The following is a 22,472-nucleotide window of genomic DNA, read 5'->3' as shown; positions in this document are numbered from 1 at the left end:
CTCCACGATTCATATTCACTTCCGATATGGTCTTGTCCTGGCTTATCACCTTCCGACAAGATATCAGCTGATATCTATCGACATAATCGCTTTCTAGGTTTGGCTATTGTGTTCCTTTCATTGTACTTATTTTGACCTCGTGGACTCCAGTACATTGTTCTGTTTGCTTTCACACCCTACATTCATGACTCACGACTGGCGAGATGAGATACCCCGATAGATTCGGAATTGGTCTTTTCTTCAATTACTGTTGCCTGTTCCACATTTACATGTTGGCATCACTGCATAGCATGGCGTGGCTATCTTTTCTACCGATCTTCGTGTACCTTGGTTTTCGTCCTTCTTGTACTTGTGGTGCGAGAATTGCTTTGCCGCTGATTTTCCTCCTTCAACACAGGAAGGGGCGGTAACAGATTTGAAATTGTTGGAGCATGGAGTTGTTTTGTTGGGTGGCGTTCTGGTTGTGTGTGCTGTAAATTACTGGCAGAGTCATGGAGGAAGAAAGATGTCGAAGTCAGAGATGAAAAACTGGTCGTACAGTGTACTTAGCACCTTAATAGACTGGTCGATACATCATCTCATTTGTTGGTGATTAGTCTTCTTATTTTCATTGCATCATCTCATTTGCTTCCTACTCTATGTACAATTCTCATATCGTCCTCTTACACGCCATGCCTTCAACCTCTCGTCCCTTCCCCATCCATCCATCCCTATCTATCCATCCCTATCTATCCATCCCTGCCTCATTCCAGCTCAGACCTAATCAATCAAGCCCGCTCGATCTATCTATCTACGCCTTAAACATCTGCTCCCGTCTAGCAGTCTTCCCAGCCTTCGCCGCCTTGGCATTGGCTTGCGTGGCAGTGGTAGCAGCAGCAGTGGTATTGGAGCTGGTACTCGCGCCGGCAACCTGGAATGCAATGCTGCCGCCGAAAGGACCGGCGTTGTTGTTGTTCGCGATCTTCATCAGGCAGAAGTTCGTGGCTCCCGATGTGGCGTCGGTGCCGGTGCAGGTCGTGCCGGCGGGGATCTTGACTGTGAAGGGCTGTGGAGGTGTTTAGTCCTTGCTCACTCGGGATGGAAAGGGGGAAAAGTAGGGAATGGGAAAGAGGGGACATACAGCATCAGCACCAACATTCGTAGCGCGCTTTCCAAGAGCACGAAGAGCCCTTGTCACAGTCCGCTGAACGACGTTCCCCTGTCCATTCCCAACCATATCCGACGTAGCAGTAAGCTGCGTGCCCGTCGAGTACGCGCCCGTGCCCGTGGAATCAATAACAGCAAACAGATCCCCATTCTTGTTATTGGCCGTCCCGTCACTGGTGACGATTCTCCACGTCCCGGTAATGGTGCCCGTGCCGTCGGCGGAGACTTGAGGTAAAGTGCTGCCGGACGCGGCCATGGTGTCGGCGAGGTCGGCGACCTTGAGGGTTCCCGATGCGGTGGTCTTGCCGAGGCCGTTGGTTGTGGGGTCGTTGGCGTTGCCGCCGAAGACGGTGGTGTCTTTTTCGGTGGCGGAGTTGGGGCCGAATGTTGCGATGGAGGCGCCTTTGATGCCGAGGGCGGTGCCGTTTCCGCCTGCGTTGCCGCTGGATGGAGTTAGTGAGGATGAAAAGCGGAGGGGAGGGAGGAGGGGAGAGAGGGGGCTTACACTACGGAGAGGACTTTGCCGTGGGCGCTGACCATGGTGGCGGCCGAGAGGGCTAGGACGAGGATGGATCCGGTGTACATGTTGATATTTTTCCTTTTTTTTATGTCTTAAAGAAGAAAGTGGATATAAAGAGGGGCTCAAGTTAAATTGGAGAAGAAAGATGGGATATATCAACTAGTGATTGGAGTGAACAGAGACAGAACGGATCAACCGACTGGGATATTACTTGTAAAGAAGCGAAGAAGAGAAGCTGCTGATGATGAGGGAATATGAGAACAAAGGCGCCGGCGACCAGAGAATATATACTCATTCGCTGAAGTCAATGATCATGGCCTGCCTACCTGCCAGCCAGCCCTCTCTCCACCGCATGTCCGGCCAAGTCAATTGTAACAGAGTCTCACATCTCATGCACCCTTTCTTCTTGGCAATCAAGACCTCCTTCTTGGCGATTCAGGATCTGACTCCATCTCGGCCGTCCACCGCACTGTTTGCCTTGGGCGAGGGCGGAGAGAGAAAACGCCCAGCGGTACCAGTTGGCGGTCCACGTTTCAAGCTTCGCTGGATGGTCTTGGTATTGAAGCTTAAACGCAAGAGAGAGAAAATTGAGGACTTGAGTGTGTACTGTACTACAGCGGTGTTGAAAACAATTGCTCGCATACAAGACTGATGAGAGAGAGAGGTAGGAGACGCGTAACCATCCATTCAGAGTTACGGAGTCGGTATGAGGCAAGTGGAACATCGTAACATCCCATCACGCATCCTGTAACCGCAACAGGCGGCTCTGCGGCCAGTGATGTGGGGACAAACGATGGACTGGAAACTGCCATCTCAATCTCGGTTGCCCTGACCCTCCAGCCGCTGATCCACCACATCGTCAGCCAGCATCGTCGCGGCTATGGCTGCCGTCTAAGCCACCAGAGATCGATTGAAACATGGGGTTTGGGCCGCTGGACCAGCCGTGCGGGCTGTTTTGACTGAAAATCGAAACACTCGTCGGAACAATTAACAGCTTTCGTGACAGCGTCGAGTTTCGGAAATGTCCGAACTTGGGTTGGTTAGCGATCCGACGAACTCACTTTTGTAAACGGGGTGGGTTGGTTTTGTTGTTTGCATTATCATCCCCCGCTCCCCCTTCGCAAAAGTTTGCAAAAATTGTTGAAGGGGAAATAATGCGATGATGGTTGTCAAACTGAAGAAACGGGCAGGTGATCCTTGATTTGTCAAATCAGAAAGGTTATGCCGTGGTTTTCGAAGGAGCACTGTTTGTTCCCCGCTTGTGATGGATGGCCGCAGGTTCTGATGAAATGGAATGAAACACGTCTGAATATCCGATTTGACCTTTGACGCGTCCGAATTTCTAAACGGTGAGACTCGGCGTAAACCATAAGTTCAAGTGATACAGCTGCGCCGCCTTCTGCTGTCTCGAGGAAATCTTGTGAGGAGCATTCGAATGGAATGGAATCATTCTGCTTCTTTTGGCCCAGGGAAGGTTGGAAACAATGGTATAGGCCTCCTATCTTAATGTTGTCTCAAGGAGTAATGCATCGGGAACTTTAATCATGTAAGTAACTATGTGACTTTACGTCGTGTGTATGTATATATCTCAATGAAGTCTGAAAGTCTTGGTGAAGGACGGTGAAGGAGAGATGAATCTCGTGCGGATAACCGTTCCTGGTCTGTCCAGTGCAAACACTCGATGACTCAGCAAGGTTCAACTTGCCTCACCTCTCTTCACCTGCGGGTGCCGCCACGAGAAGATCTCGGGTAAATCGGCAGATCTCGGAAGCGAACGCGACTCGCATGCTCATGCCGAGGTACTCGTTTCGGGACTGGTGGGGTGCCTTGCATGAGGCGGATGGGCATGGCATGATGGGATGAGGATTCACATGCTAACCGTCTTTTCTGGGGATGAGATTTCACATGTCTTTTTTCACCACATATGAGCATCAAGATTCTTTAAGAGAAAAAGAGAAAAGAAAACTGTAATTGGGATGCAGCTGTGGTATGAAGCTATGATGATAGACGGAAAGAATGAGTTTTGAAACAACAGGTGATGGAAAAGTGAATCTGGAGAAAGGCATGACGAAATGATTCCCAGCGATCGTGGGGAAATGGAGGGTTTCGGCAAGGAACCAATCACGGCACTGCATCCTGCTCCCTTGAACCGCTGAGCCGAAGCCCGCTATACTTTTACGAGTCTGGACGGAAGATGACCGAGGTGCAAAGTGACTGTATTGATCTTCTGCCAATGAGGAACACTGACAGGAACCGCTAGCCCGAGGTGCTTTTTGCTTATGATGGAGCTTCTTCCCCGGTTGGCTTGTGATACTTTTTTTTTGGGTTTGTATATTCTTGGCTGAAATAGATTCGAGTTCCTTTCGTCAATTAAGAGAAGATTAAAGAAGATTTTATATTCCAGCTACAAACATGGCAGTTAACAGAATGGCGAATCCGGCTGTGGATCCAGCGAAGGAGGAACAACAGTATCTGGATGAAGTAGCGGCAGTTAAGAAATGGTGGACGGACGAGAGGTGGAGATATACCAAGAGACCGTTCACGGCGGAGCAGATTGTTGCTAAGAGGGGGAATCTGAAGATTGAATATCCGAGCAATGTGCAAAGTAAGAAATTGTGGAGGATCTTAGAGGGGAGATTCAAGGTATGTTTTCTTACCCTGAAAAAGAGCAAAGGAGACTAATTGAGAATCTCTAGAATCAAGATGCGAGTTATACTTACGGATGTCTGGAACCCACGATGTTGACCCAGATGGCGAAATACCTCGACACGGTCTACGTTTCTGGTTGGCAGTCATCGAGCACAGCTTCAGCGTCCGATGAGCCTGGTCCAGATTTGGCAGATTACCCATACGTGAGCAGTTTCCTCTCTGCTTCTTCGTACCAGCAATACTAATTCTACAGACCACCGTCCCAAACAAAGTCAATCACCTCTTCATGGCCCAACTCTTCCACGACCGCAAACAACGTGAGGAACGTGTAACCACAAAATCGAAAGCAGACCGCAGCAAGCTCGCCAATATCGACTATCTCCGTCCCATCATCGCAGATGCTGATACAGGTCACGGAGGCCTGACAGCAGTGATGAAGCTGACGAAGCTATTCATCGAAAAGGGTGCTGCCGGTATACACATCGAGGACCAAGCTCCAGGAACTAAGAAGTGTGGACACATGGCAGGAAAAGTGCTGGTTCCCATCAGCGAGCACATAAATCGACTCGTAGCCATCCGAGCACAAGCTGATATCATGGGTATACTTCTCTCCCTCCATACAAAGAAAAGTAGAAAACTGACAACAAAAAAACAGGCACGGATCTCCTAGCAATCGCACGAACAGACGCCGAAGCAGCAACACTAATCACCACCACCATCGACCCCCGCGACCACGCCTACATCCTCGGCAGCACGAACCCGAACCTGCAACCACTCAACGACCTCATGATCGCCGCCGAGCGCGCCGGCAAAAACGGCGTCGAGCTACAAGCCATCGAAGATGCCTGGACGGCCCAAGCAGGCCTCAAGCTCTTCAACGACGCCGTCGTCGATACGATCCATTCGGGCGTGCACGTCAATAAGAAGGACCTCGCAGCCCAGTTCCTGAAGGATGTCAAGGGGAAGAGTAATACGGAAGCGAGAGCTCTCGCCAAGGGGATCACCGGGGTCGATATTTCGTGGGATTGGGATAGTCCGCGGACGCGAGAGGGGTTTTATCGTTTGCAGGGCGGATGCGAGTGTGCTATCAACCGCGCGATTGCTTATGCGCCGTACGCGGACGCGATCTGGATGGAGAGTAAGTTGCCGGATTTCGCGCAGGCGGAGCAATTCGCCAAGGGCGTGCATGCCGTGTGGCCGGATCAGAAGTGAGTCTTGTTTCCTCTATCTCTTTTTTCCTTTTTTTTTTTTTTGGATGTAAGTGTTAACGGGAGAACCACAGATTAGCATACAACCTCTCGCCGTCCTTCAACTGGAAATCCGCGATGCCGCGCAACGAGCAGGAGACGTACATCGCGCGCCTGAGCAAGCTGGGCTACTGCTGGCAGTTCATCACGCTGGCGGGCCTGCACACGACGGCGCTGATCAGCGATCAGTTCGCCAAGGCGTACAGTCGGCAGGGGATGCGGGCGTATGGGGAGTTGGTGCAGGAGCCGGAGATGGATGGCGGGGTGGATGTCGTGAAGCATCAGAAGTGGAGTGGGGCGAATTATGTGGATGAGTTGTTGAAGATGGTGCAGGGGGGCGTGAGCTCGACCAGTGCGATGGGGAAGGGGGTTACCGAGGATCAGTTCCATTAGATGTGTAAAGTATGAAGACTGCTAGTAGTGTTGACTGGTGCACACTTGATGAGTTTGGAAAAGAACATGTCGACGTTGGTTTTATAATCTTTGATATATGCTGGAATTTGTGCATCATGATTACGTAGCTGCATTTCGTGTTTCGTCGTCCTATGTTGTCTTTGAGATTGTATCGACTTTTGTGGCGGACGTATTTGAGAGGATTATTTTCCAAAGAAATTACTATAAGAAATGTTAGCTTGATACTGGGCTTCATCCACCCAACTAGCTGGGCTCTGACAAAAGTCGAAGAGCTATTATTGAGAGAAAAACCAAAGCTTCAACGGATACATGCAGATGAACACGGTGAGAAACTGACTCATAATATCCGTTTACCAATTGCAAAGGGATGCTCATTTTCATCTGAATGGATGATGTTGGAACTTTCTTTTTATTCTCGAAGAACTGATTGGATAGCTGGATGCACGCTTGATACTTCAAGCATGGGTCTGAGTTTCGTTAGGAACAACCGAGGAATAGATGTGTAGAAAAAGAGGCTTTGAGACGTAGATGTATGCTTCTCTACTCAACTAATAATCACTGCGTTGAATAATGTCTTGAAAATAATTAAGGTTGCGTCACGCGAGGTTGACGACAGCAACTGCCGCGACAAGATCCGGCAGAAAGCTGAAAGCGCGCATTCCTGAACTTGCCATCGAGCCATCTCCCACCAAAAGCTCCAACATCTCGTTGGTTTGCGAATCAATGTTTTTTAGTGAAACATCGTGCAACGACGTAGCACGTATCTGCACGATTCTCTGGACGCCTCAAATTCAGTCCTTTCCGATAGGTCCACTTGGCCGGCAGATCGCTTTTATATCACTTTTGCTTGCTGCGGTACCGCGCGAAGGGAGCAGGGTCTCGTCGTCAGGCATGCACACATTTCCGCCATAAATACATTGCGGCACCGCTCGTTGCGGGGTTTGAAACCGTCTAAGTAGCAACCTCTAATCCTTGAGATGCCGAGCATGCGTCAATGCTGATGCTGACACCAATGCTCCTTTCGCCAGAGACCGCTTTCGAACATTATCCTCCGATTCCATTCCATTCCCAAATCCTTGGAGCTCCGTCTATCATGTCAAAACCGCAATGTCAAAGCAGATGCAAACGCAGCCAACGCCATGCTCGATATTAATTACTAATCATGAAACATCCCGCATTTTGCAGCCGTTCGCCTGATGTTGTACAGTACGAGTAGCAGAATATATCTGTTGCCTCCCTGTGGAGAACTAGATTCAAACGATCGTTAGCATTTGTCCGGGCCCACAACCAAGGAGATGGGATGAGCTTAGCGTCCAAGCTTAAACTCACTTCACAGGTACTTGACCCCTCTATCTCACGTCGTCGAGATCTTTCTCATGTCTTCGACCCTTTGGGGTCGACATCGGGAGACTCTAGGGCCGAAGTACTCGTCTGCGACGAGCCTGCGAGATGCTCGTCCGTCGTCGACGCTGCGGTCGGATCCGAGGTGGATGCAGCTGTGGACACCAATGCCTCTGCCTGTTCAAACTCGTCCTCAGCTTGCTGCATCACTTTTCTGTGTTCTTCTAACTCTTCTGTTGAAAATTGCGTCAGCACATGATTTCTATCTTGGGATGATTCATACTTACCAGCATTTGGTTTGCGCCTCGTTGTCACATAGATGTCTCGTTGTCCCGGGGTGAGGACAACTGTGTGCTTGTTCATGAAAATACGACCAGCGAGTAGTCCAATGCCATCAAGGTGTGGCGTGACATTCATTCTCAGAGTATCGAACTCCCTCATCCCACGTCCGCTGTCCTTAAGCTCAACATCGACATAGTGTGTGGCAGTGACATCCCCCTTCACTGTGCTGTACACCCAGACGTCTTTCTCTAGGAGTGGTCGTTTTGTTAAACCGCAGTCTTTCAAGAACTTCTCCGAAACCCAGCTGTCTACGGACATCGGGTCATACCACAGCTTCTCGGCTCGCTTTTCGCCTGATGGTTCTTTGACCATCACTGCGGAGGAGGTAAACTCTAAGCTATTCGCGGAAGCATCAGGTACTACCCAACTCGGCAACTCAACACTTTTCTCAATGCTTGGGCCACCCATGGTACCATAGGTGCTGCTATGAGCCGACTCAGCCTGGGCTTTGAGATCATGCTGCCCTGTGCCAGTGTTTTCCCTAGCCATTGACCAGGGCTTGATTGATCCGCTGGAGTCTATGGACCAGCGTTCTTGGGCCGGACCTTGTCCATGTTGCGAAAGTCGTTCGATTATCAAAGCGGGCAATGTTCCTCTGCTACTAGAACTCGTCTCTGAATCCTCGCTAGTCCGAGAGGACACTGTGTCGAGGTAACCTTGAGAACCCGCGCCAGATGGGTATGTGGAGGGTCCCGTGGTTGAGGGTTCAGTAGCTGACGCAGCTAAGCCTTTTTCCAATTTGTATGCTGCATTCACTTCTTTCAACGCCTTCTCGAAGAATCGTCTCTGAGTCTCTTTCGTAGCTTTTCACGTTGAATTAGTGGCCAAGTCAGCTTGAGAGTGGATTATATCTTACCAGCATCTGCTTCACGGCTTGTTGTGACATGCCTGTCACGATAAAGAGGATTGCTGATAGCAATTCTATACTTATGCATAGAGGCGCTCCCAATGATGAGTCCAATTCCGTCCAATGAGGGTGTAACATTAAAAGATAATTTCTCGAACGCTTCCATTCCTCGAGACCTATCCTGCAACTCTAACATAACATAATGTCGCGGTGTATACTCGCCCTTGATCGTAGCGTACGTTGCTAAGTCATCTGGTAGTATTGGTCGCTTTTGAAAGCCGAAAGTTTGCACAAAGCGCTCAGAAGCCCAATTGCTTGTAGACCCTGTGTCATAGAAAAGCTTTACTGCCTTCAATTCTCCTGATGGTGTCTTGATCATGACTGCTGATGAAGTGAACATCATAATGTCAAAGCCTTGTTCCGTGTTGATATCGAAATCATAATCGTTGATTGCAAGACTTGTAAAGCTATCAGCCTGAGATGTGTTTTCCGCCAATGAGCGAGGTGCCTTGGGGATGTCTAGACGACTCGGTCGACCAAGAGTAAGCGAGGTGTCGTCTCGTTCGCTGGTGAATGTCGTCAAAGGTGGGTTTTCCCGGCTGAATGTCAGAGCTATCCTGCGACTTCTTGTTCGTATCTTGCGTATGAAACGGCGTAAGAAGGAGCCCCGTTTTATTTTCTGATGTGCTTCTGGCATTGCATCCATATTGTCTGTCGCGAGTGAACCTTCATCACTGTGAGATGCATCTTCGTCTTTGGCTTCAAGCCATAGAAGCGACAATAGGGCAAGAATCTCCATGTGGCGTGAAATGTGCATTTCTAGTACAGTAAATTTCGTTATAGGATCATTGCTTGCTTGAATAACTTCCTCAAGGACTTTACTGCAGAATGGGCATGTTTCGACTATTTCAGTACTGGGGCGAAGGCTCATGTCTGCTATCACTGACAACTGTGACGGTGGGAAAGTTCCAGCGTGTTTGTCTTTCATATGATTTAGGAACATCGATTCAGTGGCAAATTTTTGAGGGCCGTGAGCGGGGGCCATGCATATCCAATGTGGATTAGTGTGCTCTGTCCGGATGTGTTCAATCCAATCGAATCTAGTCTCGAATATTGCATCGGCCTCTTTGCAATGTCTAGAAACGCAGATGTATGGAGCCAAGTCTTTCAGCACATGTTCTCTAGTTGTTGATTAGTGTAATATGAACAACAGTTATTCGCGATACGTACGTCCAATGTTCGCCAGATGCAGTCTTCGAATGGCAGATAATGAAGCAATATGGACATTCGAAATAGTCGTCATCTCTGTCAACCGTGGGCTCGGCAGGAAATCTGAGTTTATCTTCAGAAAGATACTCTTCTGATGCCCGAAGCCACTTCTCGTGCAAGCCTTCCAGGTCCGGTGCATCCGCACTACTGTCCCCTCTCGGCGTCCTCAAATGGAGTCGGTTGGATTGCGGCACACTTTCCACATTTTTTTGGGATCCTGCTTTTAGCATCCCTTTCCCTTTTTTGTCTTTTTCGACAGCATCTTCGACAACGCTTTCTTTTGACTCGCTGATATGTCCTTCCTTTGCATTGATGTTCTTTCCCCTCCCAACGATATCGTTCAAGCGAATGCCCTTCTTCCCTAATTTTTTCGCTCTACTTTCTTCTACGATAATTGAACTAGTCGATGAGCTGGCTGAATATGGCCTAAGTATGATATGAGTACTTCCCTCATTCCTGGTAGACCTCATACTCGATCTGCGATAAGCAAGTATATTCCTACGATGTGCAAGTGAACGGGCAACTCGGTCTTGGAACCAGATCTCTGCAGATGGATAATGTAACTTGACGACTGCCGTTGACAGCTTCATAAATACCAATTCATTGTCATCTCCGTCGTCGAAGCCAACTTCCTTGAGACATACAAGTCGACGGCCGGAATGTCGCAGAGTCTCTTCGAGTCTCTGGAGCCGAGAAATGGATTGCTCAACTTCGTCACGAGCCTCTGAAACTGACTTGAATGTAGTTGACTTCGAACTCTCTGAGATAGAGTTTGCCAGAGAGGAAAGTGTGATGGATATTGACGATGTGGTGCTAGAAATGTCTTCCCCCGTGCTAATATCGTCTTGGACATCGCTGTTATTGCTTGCAACTGCGGGAACTCAGTAAATATCTCGTTGTTCTCATATTACTGGACGTGCGCCGTACTATGATAGAGATTGATACCGATTATATTCAATAGATTCAGTATATCCTCTCGGCGCTCCCCGCAATCACGCAGTCGATATTCGGCGGAATCATCTCCAATCGCCAGGGCTCCAAGATTTGAGTACCATACCCGAAATCGAGCAAATTCATGATCCGTCCAGTTCTCTTTGCGAAAGAGAGCTCTCTCAATTGAGGAGCAACGCTCGAAGGCCACGATACAACGAGCTGTAGATGCAGAGATGCTGTTTATTGCGCCGCCCGCTAGTGTGTTATCTGCATCCATGATCCATGGGACAGACGACCGACAACGACGTTCGTGGAGGTTTTAATCGAGATAGATTTCCCTTCACTTGACAAGCCAGGTGGGTGATCACGCGCTTGTCAAGCGCGATGCATTTTGAGGCTGGGGCTGCGTGAGGCTGAATCTTGCTGGGCGTCCTCTGAGGGGATCGACCCAAGGACGATTCTCGAGTCTACTCGGTCCTGCTCTGCCATGAACGCACTCGAAGAGCAATTGCAACTCTTGCGCGATGCCCTGCCAATTCTTCTCGACCTCGCAGCATATCATGTGCAGGAAGCCGCTGTCTACAGACTGGCGGACCCATCGCAACTTGTTGCTCACGAAGTCTTCTACACAAATCTGCGGTTCGAGCTCCGAGAACTAAGTTCAAAGATAAATGCTGCCAATGTAGATGTTTCTACAGAAGTAGCGCTTAGAGAGCCGTTAAGAAAGGTACTCGATGTTCTCGAGAGCCGTGTTAAAGTATGTGGCTACCTATCTACCATACTATGATTTGTACTTTCAAGAGGCTGACTATTGTAGCCACATCGAGACTTCCGATTTCTCATCGAGCAACAACGTGCAAATTCATTACCCTACGAGAGTCTGGAAAATATTATAAATCTTCGCTCGCGGAGGAAGAGACATCGAGACTGTTTGATCGACCGCCTGAAACAGCTCAATCGTGCGCTGGTATCGGCATCAGCGGAGATACGAAGACGGCCTCCAGGATCTCCAATTTCAGTTATATCAGCCATCAAGTCGCGGCATATATGTCGAGTTAGAAGCGACGCGCGAAGTCTATACGAAGTCTTGAATGGACGATGGAGATGTGATATTCAGGAGGATCATACGGCAATGGTCCGTTTAGACGCACACTTTCGGGAAACTGGTGGGACACGATTCAACTTGTTTCTTGAGACACATAATCCCCATCCAGCTTGGCAGGAAAGTGAGGTCTATCTCAGATCCGTAACGACCCCATCGCATCGACGACTCGTCGACGACGTTTGTTCCCTTGTCCAAAAGCTGGTCTCATCCCACCCGTGCCAACTGAAGCTTCACATCCAACAGGGTTGCCTTTGGAATGATTTGAACCTTGGCGACTCCAATCTTGGTAGAGGAAATCAGAGCCCAGAACGTTTGAAAGATCTCATAGAAAACAGAAGTCTTCCTCTTGTGAAGAGACCTACACCTAGAGACAAACGTCGGCTCCAAGTGTTACTTGCCAACTCGTTTCTATATTTCTACCGAAGCGTCTGGGCAGGAAGCAATTGGGCCAAGGAGCATATATACTTCTGTCGTACCGAACAATCGGGACTTCTTGATATTAACAGACCATATTTATCTGCAAGCTGTGGAAATATTGGTAATGACCAAAATGTTACCCTACCGACTTTGGAGATGCGAGTGCATCCATATCCTGGTATCTTGGCCCTGGGTATCTCACTTTTGGAAATCGAGCTGGATCATCCAATTGAACACTATCGTCCGCTTGACAGCCCAAACAATGGCGGGGGCGGTTTCTGCATCGACGCAGATCGTTCTGTTGCTCGCAAAATGCTGGAACTTTGCAACGGCCACAGTCCATATGACTTTATGGATGCTGTTGATGCATGCATCACCGCTGATACCTTTTCCGATATGGTATTCGAAGAAGGAATCTCCTTTGAGAATGAACAGTTTCTTTACAAGATCTATGAGTTGATTGTTGCAAGGCTCGAAGCTGCCCTTAGAAAAGTGTTCAATGAACCTATCAGCAGGCTGGATGAGCTAATAGCCAACGAGGAAGTTGTGGAAACTTCTCAACTCTTATACGCCGTGCAAGTTCATCCTCATGTGCATGCAACTGCATTATCACCAAGTGAACAACAAAACACCATACAGGGTTTGGCCAATGAAGGCTCAGGGGCTGATGAATGGTTACGAGAATTGCACGATCGTGTCACAACCCCGCTCGTATCAAGCATGGCCTCCCAAGCACGCATAGCGTCAAAGCAGATCTTCCCAGATCTAGAAGATGGTCCTCTCAAAATAGCAATACTTGACACGGGGATTGCACTACCCGAGGATGGCGAGGCTGCCTACGGGTCCAGAGTCAAGGATCGCAAGAGCTGGTTGAATTACCCCGCTGCATCTACTTTCCATGCAGATGACACTGATGGCCATGGTACTCATGCCGCTGGCGTACTGCTCAAAGTGGCTCCAACGTCACAGATCTTTGTCGCCCAAGTGTTCAGAAATCGGGCGGAGGCTGAGGTGACACGCACGGATTCTGTGGTTCACAAACGTATAGCAGAGGTGAGTACAGAGCTTGGTAGCTATTGGAAGAGTCGACTAACATCACTGAGGCAATCACATACGCAGTTAAAATTTGGAAGGTAAATATAATCTCCATGTCCTTTGGTTTTGATGTGTCTGTGGAGATCATTGAAGAAGCAATTGAGCTGGCGGCCAGGCACAAAATCATCATGATTGCTGCAGCGTCGAACTGTGGGGGTAATGGGACTGTATCATGGCCAGCTCGCCACAAAGATGTCCTCTGTATATATGCTACAGACCATCGAGGAAACCCCTGTAGCTTCACGCCAACGGCTACACCTGATAGATACAGCTTTTCTTTCCTTGGCGAAGCCGTAAGATCATACTGGCCAGCTCATTTGGAGCCCAAGGACGTTGGTACAACTACAAAGTCGGGAACCTCGACCGCAACTGCAATTGCTGCTGGCGTTGCAGCCCTCTTCCTAGAATACATCAGATACGCACTTGACAAATGGGACCACAAGTTGTCAGAGGAGCAGGTGCGCGTGTTCAATAAGATAAGGACAACGGATGGAATGAAGAAAGCATTTAAGAGAATGGCGCTAAGGAAGAGACTTGGATACGACTACGTAGCACCATGGGAATTCTTCTGTAGAAGATATGCGAACCCAGAGATGACTATTTGTAACACAGTACTTGATGATATGTTTGAGCTATAGACTTTTGGGATATAGCATACCTTCCCACCTGGATTTATCTTACCTATGCAGTTCCTCCATGTGAACAACATCATCTTTTTCAACAAAATTATCTAGACTATCGTGTCAGCCCAATGATTCTGCTATTCGGCCAAGGCTTGCCTAAATTGCGCCTCGTCATGTGATTGGGAAGTTAGGCGTCATTCAGCTGAAGCTTGGAACTCAAACCACAATACGCTCTTGAGTTCTTCGACGCTCACCTCGATCAAAATGAGCAATACAAAGAAGACTTACTTCTTGGCTCCAAATTTCCATATCCTTCCTCCTCCAACAGGACCGCTCCTTCTTGGCAGCATCATCTCTTCAGTGTCGAAACCAGAACATATCCTCAATCGCCAGCCCAACTATGTTCCCATTCCTCCCTCTAGTCCATCGTTCACCCACCATCAAGCAGGTTTCTCCAGCACACATTCGAACTCGCTATCCGGCAGCTTCGGTGGCTTTACCGCCCTAAACGCTTTCCTCTCATCCATTCTCTCTCTTCGAGTTGACGCAGATCTCGACGGCGCGTCTTCAGGCTCCACAATATACAAGTGCAAAGACCTGGAAACAACCTACTTCTATCCAGATGACGAATACATAGCGAAGAATATTGAGATCAAGAGAGTAAAAGATTGGATGACGGATACTTATTGGAAGAAACCGGTGTATATGATTACAGGATTGAAGATTGCGAGGGGGATGAAGGCGGAGAGCAAGCAGGGCAAAAGCTTGAAAGGAAAGGTTGAAGTCGGCGTTGATGCCACTATGCTTACAGGTGTGCCTGTCTCCGGGGGTCCCAAGGTTGGTGGTGGTGTCGAAGCGAAAAATGGGGTAAGCTGGGATGGGAGCGATGATTTCATATTTGCTTACAGAGTGGTGAGAATTAAGTTAAAGGGGAAAGAGGGTGGGTTCGAGGCTGGTGAGCATATCAGTGGTGCGTTGTACAGTGAGGGTGATGAGGGGGCAAAAGGCAATCTGCGAGACGAATGGGATGTCTCGGAAATCGAAGATATGGAGGGAGAGGAGATCGTGGCACCCCACATTATATGCGAAGAAGAGCCTGTAGAGGGGTAAATCTACTACGAGAATGTTCATCGCCTGGCGTTCTGGGCGTGCAAGTGCCATACAGTGGACATTTGACACGGTAGTTGAATGTCAATCTTCTAAGTAGCTGTCGCTTGGACATGAAAACTCTTGGATATAGGAAGAACCTTGGAATTCGTACTTGTCTGCTTCCATTTGACTCGCTTAACGTGGCGCGACGTCGGGTACTTCAGGAGAACCTTGACGCCAAGTTAGGCGCCACAGATTTGGGAGAGGTCTCGGGATTTGAACTGTTGTGCTCATATTTTCTTATGACCTATCACTTCCACGACTTTCAGTCAGGCATCGACGATTTCTTCTGGTGCATACTCCAAACAGCGCATGATTGGGAAACTCAGTCGACCAACAAATTGATTGGTCGTTGTGAACAATCAGAAGTAATATGGAGCTGCATCAGAATCGAAGATGAGTGGTCTCGGTTTACATTCCATGCATGAGACCCAATAACATATCTTCTTCTGCTATCCGGTAGATCGTTTTGAGAGGAATCATGCATATAAATACATGCCATCTTCCCCTCATCTTGAATATTTGTTGGAAACTCAAACGTCTGTGCGGACGGTGGCATTTGCGATGTACTGCAGTACAACAAAGACAATCCAAACTCACCAATCGCCGCATACGCGGAACCGAATCCACCCATGGACGCAACGTGGCTCACGATATCTGTTTGCATGAAGTCCATTTCGCCTCGCTAAGGTCGGGCTGTCAGATTAAAGTCGCTCGTCATATTCCCTTCTCGCCCAAGTTGGGAAATTCAAAAAACAAAACAAAAGCCAAAAGTCGAGACTCATGATCGTCTTGATATTAATAGAGTTTCCTTACGCCTCTTCCCTTTTTCCCATTCCAGGGCCATTCCAAGGCGAGGAATCCTTTCATGCTTATGCATATGCTCCTCATTAAAAGTACAAGGTATCCTGACACACGAGCGGATGCCTGCAGGAGCCTTCCCGGATCTCGCTTCCATCGCTAACAACCCAAAACGCCTCTGCGATGCTGATAATTCCAAATATAAAAGAGATACGTGCCACCCAGTGGATTAATGTTAGATTTCCAAGAATTTGAAGAAGTCCTCCTATGGACATTTGGACTTGATGAGATGATTGCGGATATGAGGAGAAGCCTTCGTATGTGTCGATGGAGATATGTTCGGAGATGAGGGCGGGGAGTGAGAAGAAGTCTTCTTGTGTCGTGGTGAAGGCGTGGTAGTAGATGTCCAGATGGAGGTGATCGAAGAAAGAGATCTGAGAACGTATGATGCAGAAGAAGTCTTTTCTGCGCAAACAGCGGGATAATCCTATCCAGTGAACGCAAGAAGGAAAGGGGTATCGTTTTGTGTAGTGTACTGGTAGCAGAAGGAAGCCAGCCTTGTCTTATTGTGACGTTCGGCACGGCGGAGCGGATTGGGTTTGAGTGGAAGAAGGCGGATCCTGGTGGAGATCAAGACGGCGGGGCGGAAGGTTTGTGAGAGGATACCAGATGCCATCGCCAAGAGACTCGACTTCCAAGCCTCGTTAGCTCCTTCCGCAAACACAACCGACCAGTTTTAGCGGAAACTTTATTTGACCTCATGTCCACCTTCCACCACGACGGAAGTTGATTATCCTTTCGACTCACTCTGCTTGATGTCCGACGACGACGCGTGTGTACTCGTCCTAGATGAAGGGGCCAATGGCTCATGAGTTGAAGCTGCAGATTGCTGCGTGGAAGGTCCCGCAGTTGAAGCTGATAATTCCTTGGCTTTCTCGTACTCTTTCTTCGACTGCTCAAGATGTTGTTTGCGAGCCTCACATTGCGCTGTTGGTTTGAAGTCAGCCACTTCCCGCTCACATATGTGCGTTGAGTCTTACCAGCATTTGCTTTACTGCTTGTCGTGACAAAGATGTCTCGACGAGCATTAGCATCAACTATAACACGATACTCTTTCATGAACTGTCGGCCGGCCATCAAACCAATTCCATCCATCGATGGCGTAACATTACACCTTAATGTTGTGAAGCCTTCCATCCCGAGAGACTCGTTCTGCAGTTGCAATTCCACGTAATGTCTGGGGATGAATGTTGCATTGATAGTCTTGTATACTTTGAGATCCTCGCGGAGAATTGGACGCAGCTCCAATCCGAAGGTGCTCGCGAAACATTCCGAGACCCAGTTGACAGCAGTCATGGTGTCGTAGAACATTTTGACTGCTTTCGAATTGCCTGTTCTGTCTTTCACCATGACCGCGGAGGAAACAAACTCGTCGTCGTCGTGGTCATCGTGTCGAACATGAGGCGGAGCATAACCTCCTGATGGATGCTCTGTTTCCGAATACCTTCTTGACAAAGTTGTCTCATCCCCACCATCAACTTGATTTGGCTCGATGTATACATAAGGACTAGTGCCGATACCGATATCATTGTCTGCAATTGGTTTTGAAGAACTTGGTTGAAATAATTCGGGATGGCCAAGAGACAACCGTCTGACTTCTACACCTGCTCGTTCTCGCGCCTCATCCTCCGTCATAAAAACAGCGGATAGTCTACTGACAGAGACCTCGTTGCTGGGATCACCACCTTGCGCCTGGACCGGTATTGGTCTTTCTATGATATCCGCCGAATCATTGGTAGAATGGCGCTCGTAGGACTGGTCGTGAATTTGAGATTCTCGCCCCCTTCGTCTGAGCCTGCGCGGGCTGTTTGCTTCTGGAGTGGAAGTGGTGACGGTTATGCCTTGTTTCGTTCCTCCTAACCATCTGGGCCTTCGGGGTCTGCGTGGCTTTCCGCGCGAGAAGCGGAGACCAATGCGCTCTGCTCTCTCCCGAATGACATTCAAGAAAGTACGAAGATCGTACCAAGGCCTTTCGGTTCCACTTGGTATTGTCGTGAACGGTTGAGCATCAACAGCCGTCTCCAGCGGTCCCAGCGCTCCCGACACAACTTCTTCGTTTGCGATGAACTGATTTACTGGCATGGGCGGAAGTTTCGCCGTTAACGATGGACCAGATGGTCGATCCATCATGTATATATGCTCCAAGGACCTCGACCGCGTCCGCTTCGTGGCCGACGCCCAGGACCGACGTTGCTCGTTGGGATTGGTACCGAACAAGCGCTCGCTGTAGACCCCGGACGATGAAGTCGTTGATTCGGAGGAAATTCTATCGATATTGTTTTATTGATTCGATGTTATTCGATTTTGGGGTAGATTGAGTGCGTCTTCTTTCTGAAGTTGTTTGCGGTCGATTTTTTTGAAAGGCGGCGCGGTAGGGTTGAAGCGAAAGGATTATACGTTTGATTCGAGAAGTTTGCCCCTCCAAATGTGACCTTGCTGGAATTTGCAGACGTATGTTCACCGTACGAGCGAACTTTCTGGAGGTTATCCACCTCCAGAATGGCTGTTGAATGAATGTATGGTGTATCACCTGGTATGAAGCCAACCTTGTTTGTGGTTTCCCTCGCGACGCGTCGATAACTTTGGATCTGGATGGCCGGGGCGTTACAAATATTGCAGACTTTGGCTCACCCTTTTCCCCTTGCTTCTATCGTTCGTGAGTCTTTGCTATCTGTATGTAACGTGTTGGCAGCCTCGGTTTTCGTCTTCTAGATGAACTGCGTGATATGATAATACCTCTGAGGGTTCTGAATCGAATGTAAAGTAGGAGTTGTTTGTAGGCGGTCCGAATTGTGGAAGGAGTGTTATTGCGGCTCAAACTTCGAGCCGTAGCTAAATCGAGTGGTTATAGACGAAGTATTCTTCAGCTCAGGGTCATAATGGGGGCCGTGATAGAATATATGACATTGGTTGAGGCCTAGACAAGCTCGCAGGATAGTACACGGTCTACTTCGAGTTCTTTTTTGTTTGGACGACGAGAGGCGATATGGGTTTGCTCCTTCTGAACGGTGTGGCTTAGCGCCAAAGGGCACCTAGCAGTCAGCCTGGGTGGGAGGTGTGGTATCTCGACTCTGGCGAGTCAACATGGGGCTGATGCTCAACTCGGCGTGCTGCTTCTCCTCAAATGCGCTGAAGGAAGGAACAGGTTCAATGCAAGCTGCAATTGTTTTTGTTAATGCAGTACAGTCCACATATTGTTCAATTCGGAGCCATTTTCCTTGACTAATTCATTATTATATTGAGCTTGAGCTATTTGTACTACCTACGAAGACTACTTGGACGCTGGCAAAACTTCGTAGTGTCAGTCCGATTCAAAGTCAAGTTACAGTTTCTGCGCTTGATAACTTACGCGGCAGTGCATGCAAAAATCTCAATTCTTCGAGCTTTTGTCACCAGCGCCAAGCCGGTAGAGAACAGTAGAGTGAAGGCACAGACGACTCCTAGTCGAGCTCCTAGATTTCGAATGAAGTACAGGATCACAATGGAGACCAATGGGATCATAGAGGCGATCACTGTGCCCATAACGTCAATAGTCCCAATTATATGAGAATCAGAGTAGTGGTACAAGTTGCTCGCCGGTACTTGCTCTTCGGTATTTGACGTTTCTGGTTTCTGGATTTCAGTGAGTTAAGCTTCGCCTGCCTCCCGTCTCCATCCCGTGTCTGCTATCCTTCACTGACCTTGAAACGGCGCCAGAACCTTTCCAGCAGATGGAAGACAGGTCCGGCCAGGAATCGAGTGAACGTGTCATTTTCTCCAGTTCGACTTTTCACTATCATCAAATCATCGTTATGCGTTTCGTCATACACAGATTTTCCCCAGGGGCTCAGATCTTCACCCGAGAATAAGATACCCCCGCCGAGATCTGGGCTCAGGATCCACTCCTTCAGCATGGCAACATCACGTCGCCTGGCCTTGGGCATGTTGATGATGGTCGCATATCGCGAGGCGCACTCATCTGGCAGCCGATCAGCAAGCCCGAACGTGTTGCAAGCGCATGACACACGAACAGTATTCTTGAAGTTTCGTTCTTATCTCCAGCGCCTTTCTCAATTGTTCACTGCTATGGCCACGGTCCTTGGACGAATTGACCAAGGGCCAATTCCGATCATAAAACTCCTGCTCGCCTCCAGAAACTCGGTCTTGCGCTTGGATGGCTGCGAACTGGTCTTCTAGTGCTGCCAGCTCAGCCTGCAAGTACAGCAAGTCACGATTTGCAAGTACTTTGAAACGCCGGAAGATTGTGTAGTTCTTGTCAACCATGAAGCTCGAAAGCTTATGATAGCCCGTCGAAGATGACATGCTGGTTAATTGATTGCAAAGAAATTGTTTGGATTTTCTGGCAGCTTAAGCACACCCGAACGAGAGCCATTCTACAAACAACACGATAGCCCTCCTGAACCGCCCTTCGATCATCATGAATGCATGAAGCCTTGTTTCTGATGTTGAATCAGGATGCGGCACGATGCCAGCGAGTCTGCCACGATGGCTTTACACAGCCTAGCTTCGTTAGAAATCCAACCTGCGCCCCTGTCATCATCGGTGATCCGAGTGCTGAGAATGCACGAGTCCAGCCTTACATCTGCCTCAAATGCAGGACTCTCACCACTTCTCCAGTCAACAACATCTTCATCTTAAAGCGTCTGTCACTACGCCCGAGAGAATTGAAATCGAAAGCGCTACAACGCCCGAATCATACCGCTGTTTCCTCTCTGCGGCTCTGCATAGACGAGCAGCAGCAGCAGTTTTCGAGTGTGAATGCTTCCGCTCAGCCGCAATGCGCCCACGCAACCACACCAATGGAGAGACTCTGAAATTGTTGCTCAAGAAGAGAAGGCATGTTATCCTTGGACAACTACAAATATCTGCAGGATCCCGAAGGAATCTAATATCTGCTAGATCATATATGTGTGTATTGTCGAGATTGAGCAGGTCGCTGGGCTCATTATCTCACGACAACGACCAACGGTAGCGCTGTGCGACGTTGCAAGCAGAACGAGCTGGGTTTCCTCGCAATTTGTGGACGAACTTGAAACGATTTCTCGGGCAGGCATCGGTCTTGCGAATTCTACGAGTTTTCGGAAAGAGGGCGAGCCACCCCGCATACATATACGTTGGAGTTGTGGTCTATTGGGACAAGCTCACGAGGAAGGGACATTCTTCATCGAGCCGAAAGCCCGGTTCAAGATACTATTTGGCTGTGCATATAGTACCAACCACTTGCCCACTAAACATTTTCGATCTCGCCGTTCTACTCGCACGAAGGGGAAACGGATTGAGCCACAACCACATATTCGAGACCAAGCTGTGGAAAGTTTTCGAGCGGGAGTTGAGACTGGGATTTTGGTTCCTCTTGAGAGGATGAACCTAAAACAAGACAATCGACCGACTCTCATGCCCATTGCGGACGTTGAAGTTGACTTGGACTATACGTGGCAGCTCTACTCAGGCACCGATCAGGCGTTGAATGATGGGCCCAACCAGAGTGATAGCTCCAATTTCATGCCCTCATTTTATGGAAATGTTTTTAGCCCTAAGGATATTACATCTGCGAACAGCTCTGTAAATACAGACGAAAGGGACCACATGCTAGAGTCGACAGATGCATCTTTCTCCGAAAGCTCCTACCAAAGTACTGATTGGATTGGCGGACCAAGTGGAGCGCAGCACCACACTGAGCCAGGATACATGATCGGTTCGTGGGCAAATCAATCGGTGTACGAAGAACCTCAGTACTGGGCGGTACCTCGTATGATGTACTCCGAGCCAAGACCTTGGTCCATTCAGCGATGTCGAGACCTCACTCCAGAGCACCGAACAAAGCTCGCTGCCGCACAAGAATCCGCAGGGAAAGAAGCAGAAAAATATTGGCAATGGGACGAGGAAGAAAAAAAGTATAAGCACTACGATGAAGGCTGCGCGGACCCTGTCTGGTACAATCCACCTTAAGATACATACTCGAGTCGCACTCCTCTCTGCCCCACTCTCATTCAACTTAGAGGGAAAAAAGAAATCGATGCTCTGCGTTTGTCTATTTGAAGTCGCTTTATTGAGATCCATTGCATTTTGTACAGTCGAATTGATCATTTCTTTTCCTACAAGTCTGATGGGACTAGGCTAGCCGGATCACAGTACCGTTGTCCTATTGTCTTTGCTTTGCACGCTTGCAGGTATATAAGGAGAGGTAATCTTGGTTTCACAGCATAATTCAAGTTTCACCATATGTTTGCATTCCACGAACGTTGCACGTGCTTCTTTGATGCTTTATTATCCCCCCTCCCTTTGCGCTTCCCTGCCAATTCATCGCACTGTTTGCAAGTACCAGTAGTTACGTCAGCAGGTTCACTGGTGCACCAGTAATTGCCCGAATTCGTGGCGCACAGGCCATCCCCACCAAAATTATAAGGGGGCCAGAAATCAGTTAATTGAGACTATATACACCTGAATTACCATAATGCAGTCTTAATAGGCTTTCCACCATTATTAATAAGGCGCGCGCATCGCCTAGGCATCT

The 22,472-nt window shown here is 48.7% G+C and overlaps 8 protein-coding genes across 8 annotated transcripts; 4 read left to right on the top strand and 4 right to left on the bottom strand.

Moving 5' to 3' along the window:
- Positions 1 to 584: 584 nt before the first annotated feature.
- On the bottom strand, positions 585 to 1,854 carry LY89DRAFT_96380 (uncharacterized protein). The gene is made up of 3 exons (XM_018223534.1): positions 1,652 to 1,854; positions 1,121 to 1,589; positions 585 to 1,045 (listed from the first exon to the last, which is right to left on the bottom strand). Exons 1-3 carry the CDS (start codon positions 1,729 to 1,731, stop codon positions 791 to 793), a joined length of 804 nt encoding a protein of 267 aa, XP_018070149.1. The 5' UTR covers positions 1,732 to 1,854; the 3' UTR covers positions 585 to 790.
- A 2,224-nt stretch (positions 1,855 to 4,078) lies between these two features.
- Positions 4,079 to 5,955, top strand: LY89DRAFT_587305 (isocitrate lyase-like protein; the record flags this gene model as incomplete). The annotated part of the gene is made up of 5 exons (XM_018209422.1): positions 4,079 to 4,309; positions 4,363 to 4,518; positions 4,569 to 4,914; positions 4,971 to 5,523; positions 5,598 to 5,955. The coding sequence occupies 5 exons, from the start codon at positions 4,079 to 4,081 to the stop codon at positions 5,953 to 5,955; spliced, it is 1,644 nt and encodes a 547-aa protein (XP_018070148.1).
- Positions 5,956 to 7,350: 1,395 nt separating this feature from the next.
- Positions 7,351 to 10,985, bottom strand: LY89DRAFT_734941 (uncharacterized protein; the record flags this gene model as incomplete). Its single annotated transcript, XM_018219952.1, has 5 exons — positions 7,351 to 7,550; positions 7,605 to 8,462; positions 8,516 to 9,687; positions 9,737 to 10,646; positions 10,703 to 10,985. The coding sequence occupies 5 exons, from the start codon at positions 10,983 to 10,985 to the stop codon at positions 7,351 to 7,353; spliced, it is 3,423 nt and encodes a 1,140-aa protein (XP_018070147.1).
- A 210-nt stretch (positions 10,986 to 11,195) lies between these two features.
- Positions 11,196 to 13,963, top strand: LY89DRAFT_734940 (subtilisin-like protein; the record flags this gene model as incomplete). The annotated part of the gene is made up of 3 exons (XM_018219951.1): positions 11,196 to 11,465; positions 11,526 to 13,283; positions 13,334 to 13,963. The coding sequence occupies 3 exons, from the start codon at positions 11,196 to 11,198 to the stop codon at positions 13,961 to 13,963; spliced, it is 2,658 nt and encodes an 885-aa protein (XP_018070146.1).
- A 220-nt stretch (positions 13,964 to 14,183) lies between these two features.
- Positions 14,184 to 15,196, top strand: LY89DRAFT_685729 (uncharacterized protein). The gene has a single exon (XM_018215141.1). It carries the CDS (start codon positions 14,213 to 14,215, stop codon positions 15,056 to 15,058), a length of 846 nt encoding a protein of 281 aa, XP_018070145.1. The 5' UTR covers positions 14,184 to 14,212; the 3' UTR covers positions 15,059 to 15,196.
- Positions 15,197 to 16,688: 1,492 nt separating this feature from the next.
- Positions 16,689 to 18,085, bottom strand: LY89DRAFT_670333 (uncharacterized protein; the record flags this gene model as incomplete). Its single annotated transcript, XM_018213153.1, has 2 exons — positions 16,689 to 16,885; positions 16,939 to 18,085. 2 exons carry the CDS (start codon positions 18,083 to 18,085, stop codon positions 16,689 to 16,691), a joined length of 1,344 nt encoding a protein of 447 aa, XP_018070144.1.
- A 1,071-nt stretch (positions 18,086 to 19,156) lies between these two features.
- On the bottom strand, positions 19,157 to 20,590 carry LY89DRAFT_719498 (uncharacterized protein; the record flags this gene model as incomplete). The annotated part of the gene is made up of 5 exons (XM_018218498.1): positions 19,969 to 20,590; positions 19,639 to 19,916; positions 19,308 to 19,570; positions 19,225 to 19,249; positions 19,157 to 19,180 (listed from the first exon to the last, which is right to left on the bottom strand). Exons 1-5 carry the CDS (start codon positions 20,258 to 20,260, stop codon positions 19,157 to 19,159), a joined length of 882 nt encoding a protein of 293 aa, XP_018070143.1. The 5' UTR covers positions 20,261 to 20,590.
- LY89DRAFT_670331 (uncharacterized protein) lies at positions 20,380 to 21,907 on the top strand (the record flags this gene model as incomplete). The annotated part of the gene is made up of 2 exons (XM_018213152.1): positions 20,380 to 20,712; positions 20,858 to 21,907. 2 exons carry the CDS (start codon positions 20,380 to 20,382, stop codon positions 21,905 to 21,907), a joined length of 1,383 nt encoding a protein of 460 aa, XP_018070142.1.
- Between the last annotated feature and the right edge of the window lie 565 nt (positions 21,908 to 22,472).

Source organism: Mollisia scopiformis, assembly GCF_001500285.1.
Source record: "Mollisia scopiformis unplaced genomic scaffold LY89scaffold_14, whole genome shotgun sequence".
In the NCBI taxonomy this organism is placed as follows: domain Eukaryota; kingdom Fungi; phylum Ascomycota; class Leotiomycetes; order Helotiales; family Mollisiaceae; genus Mollisia; species Mollisia scopiformis.
Note: the sequence above shows the minus strand (reverse complement) of the source record. Positions and strands in the feature narration are given on the sequence as shown.

Coding starts and splice junctions, on each gene's coding strand:
- LY89DRAFT_96380 (XM_018223534.1), bottom strand. CDS start 1,731: ATGTACACCGGATCCATCCTCGTCCTAGCCCTCTCGGCCGCCACCATG. Junction 1,590..1,651: donor GGCAAAGTCCTCTCCGTAGT/GTAAGCCCCCTC, acceptor AACTCCATCCAG/CGGCAACGCAGGCGGAAACG. Junction 1,046..1,120: donor CGAATGTTGGTGCTGATGCT/GTATGTCCCCTC, acceptor ACACCTCCACAG/CCCTTCACAGTCAAGATCCC.
- LY89DRAFT_685729 (XM_018215141.1), top strand. CDS start 14,213: ATGAGCAATACAAAGAAGACTTACTTCTTGGCTCCAAATTTCCATATC.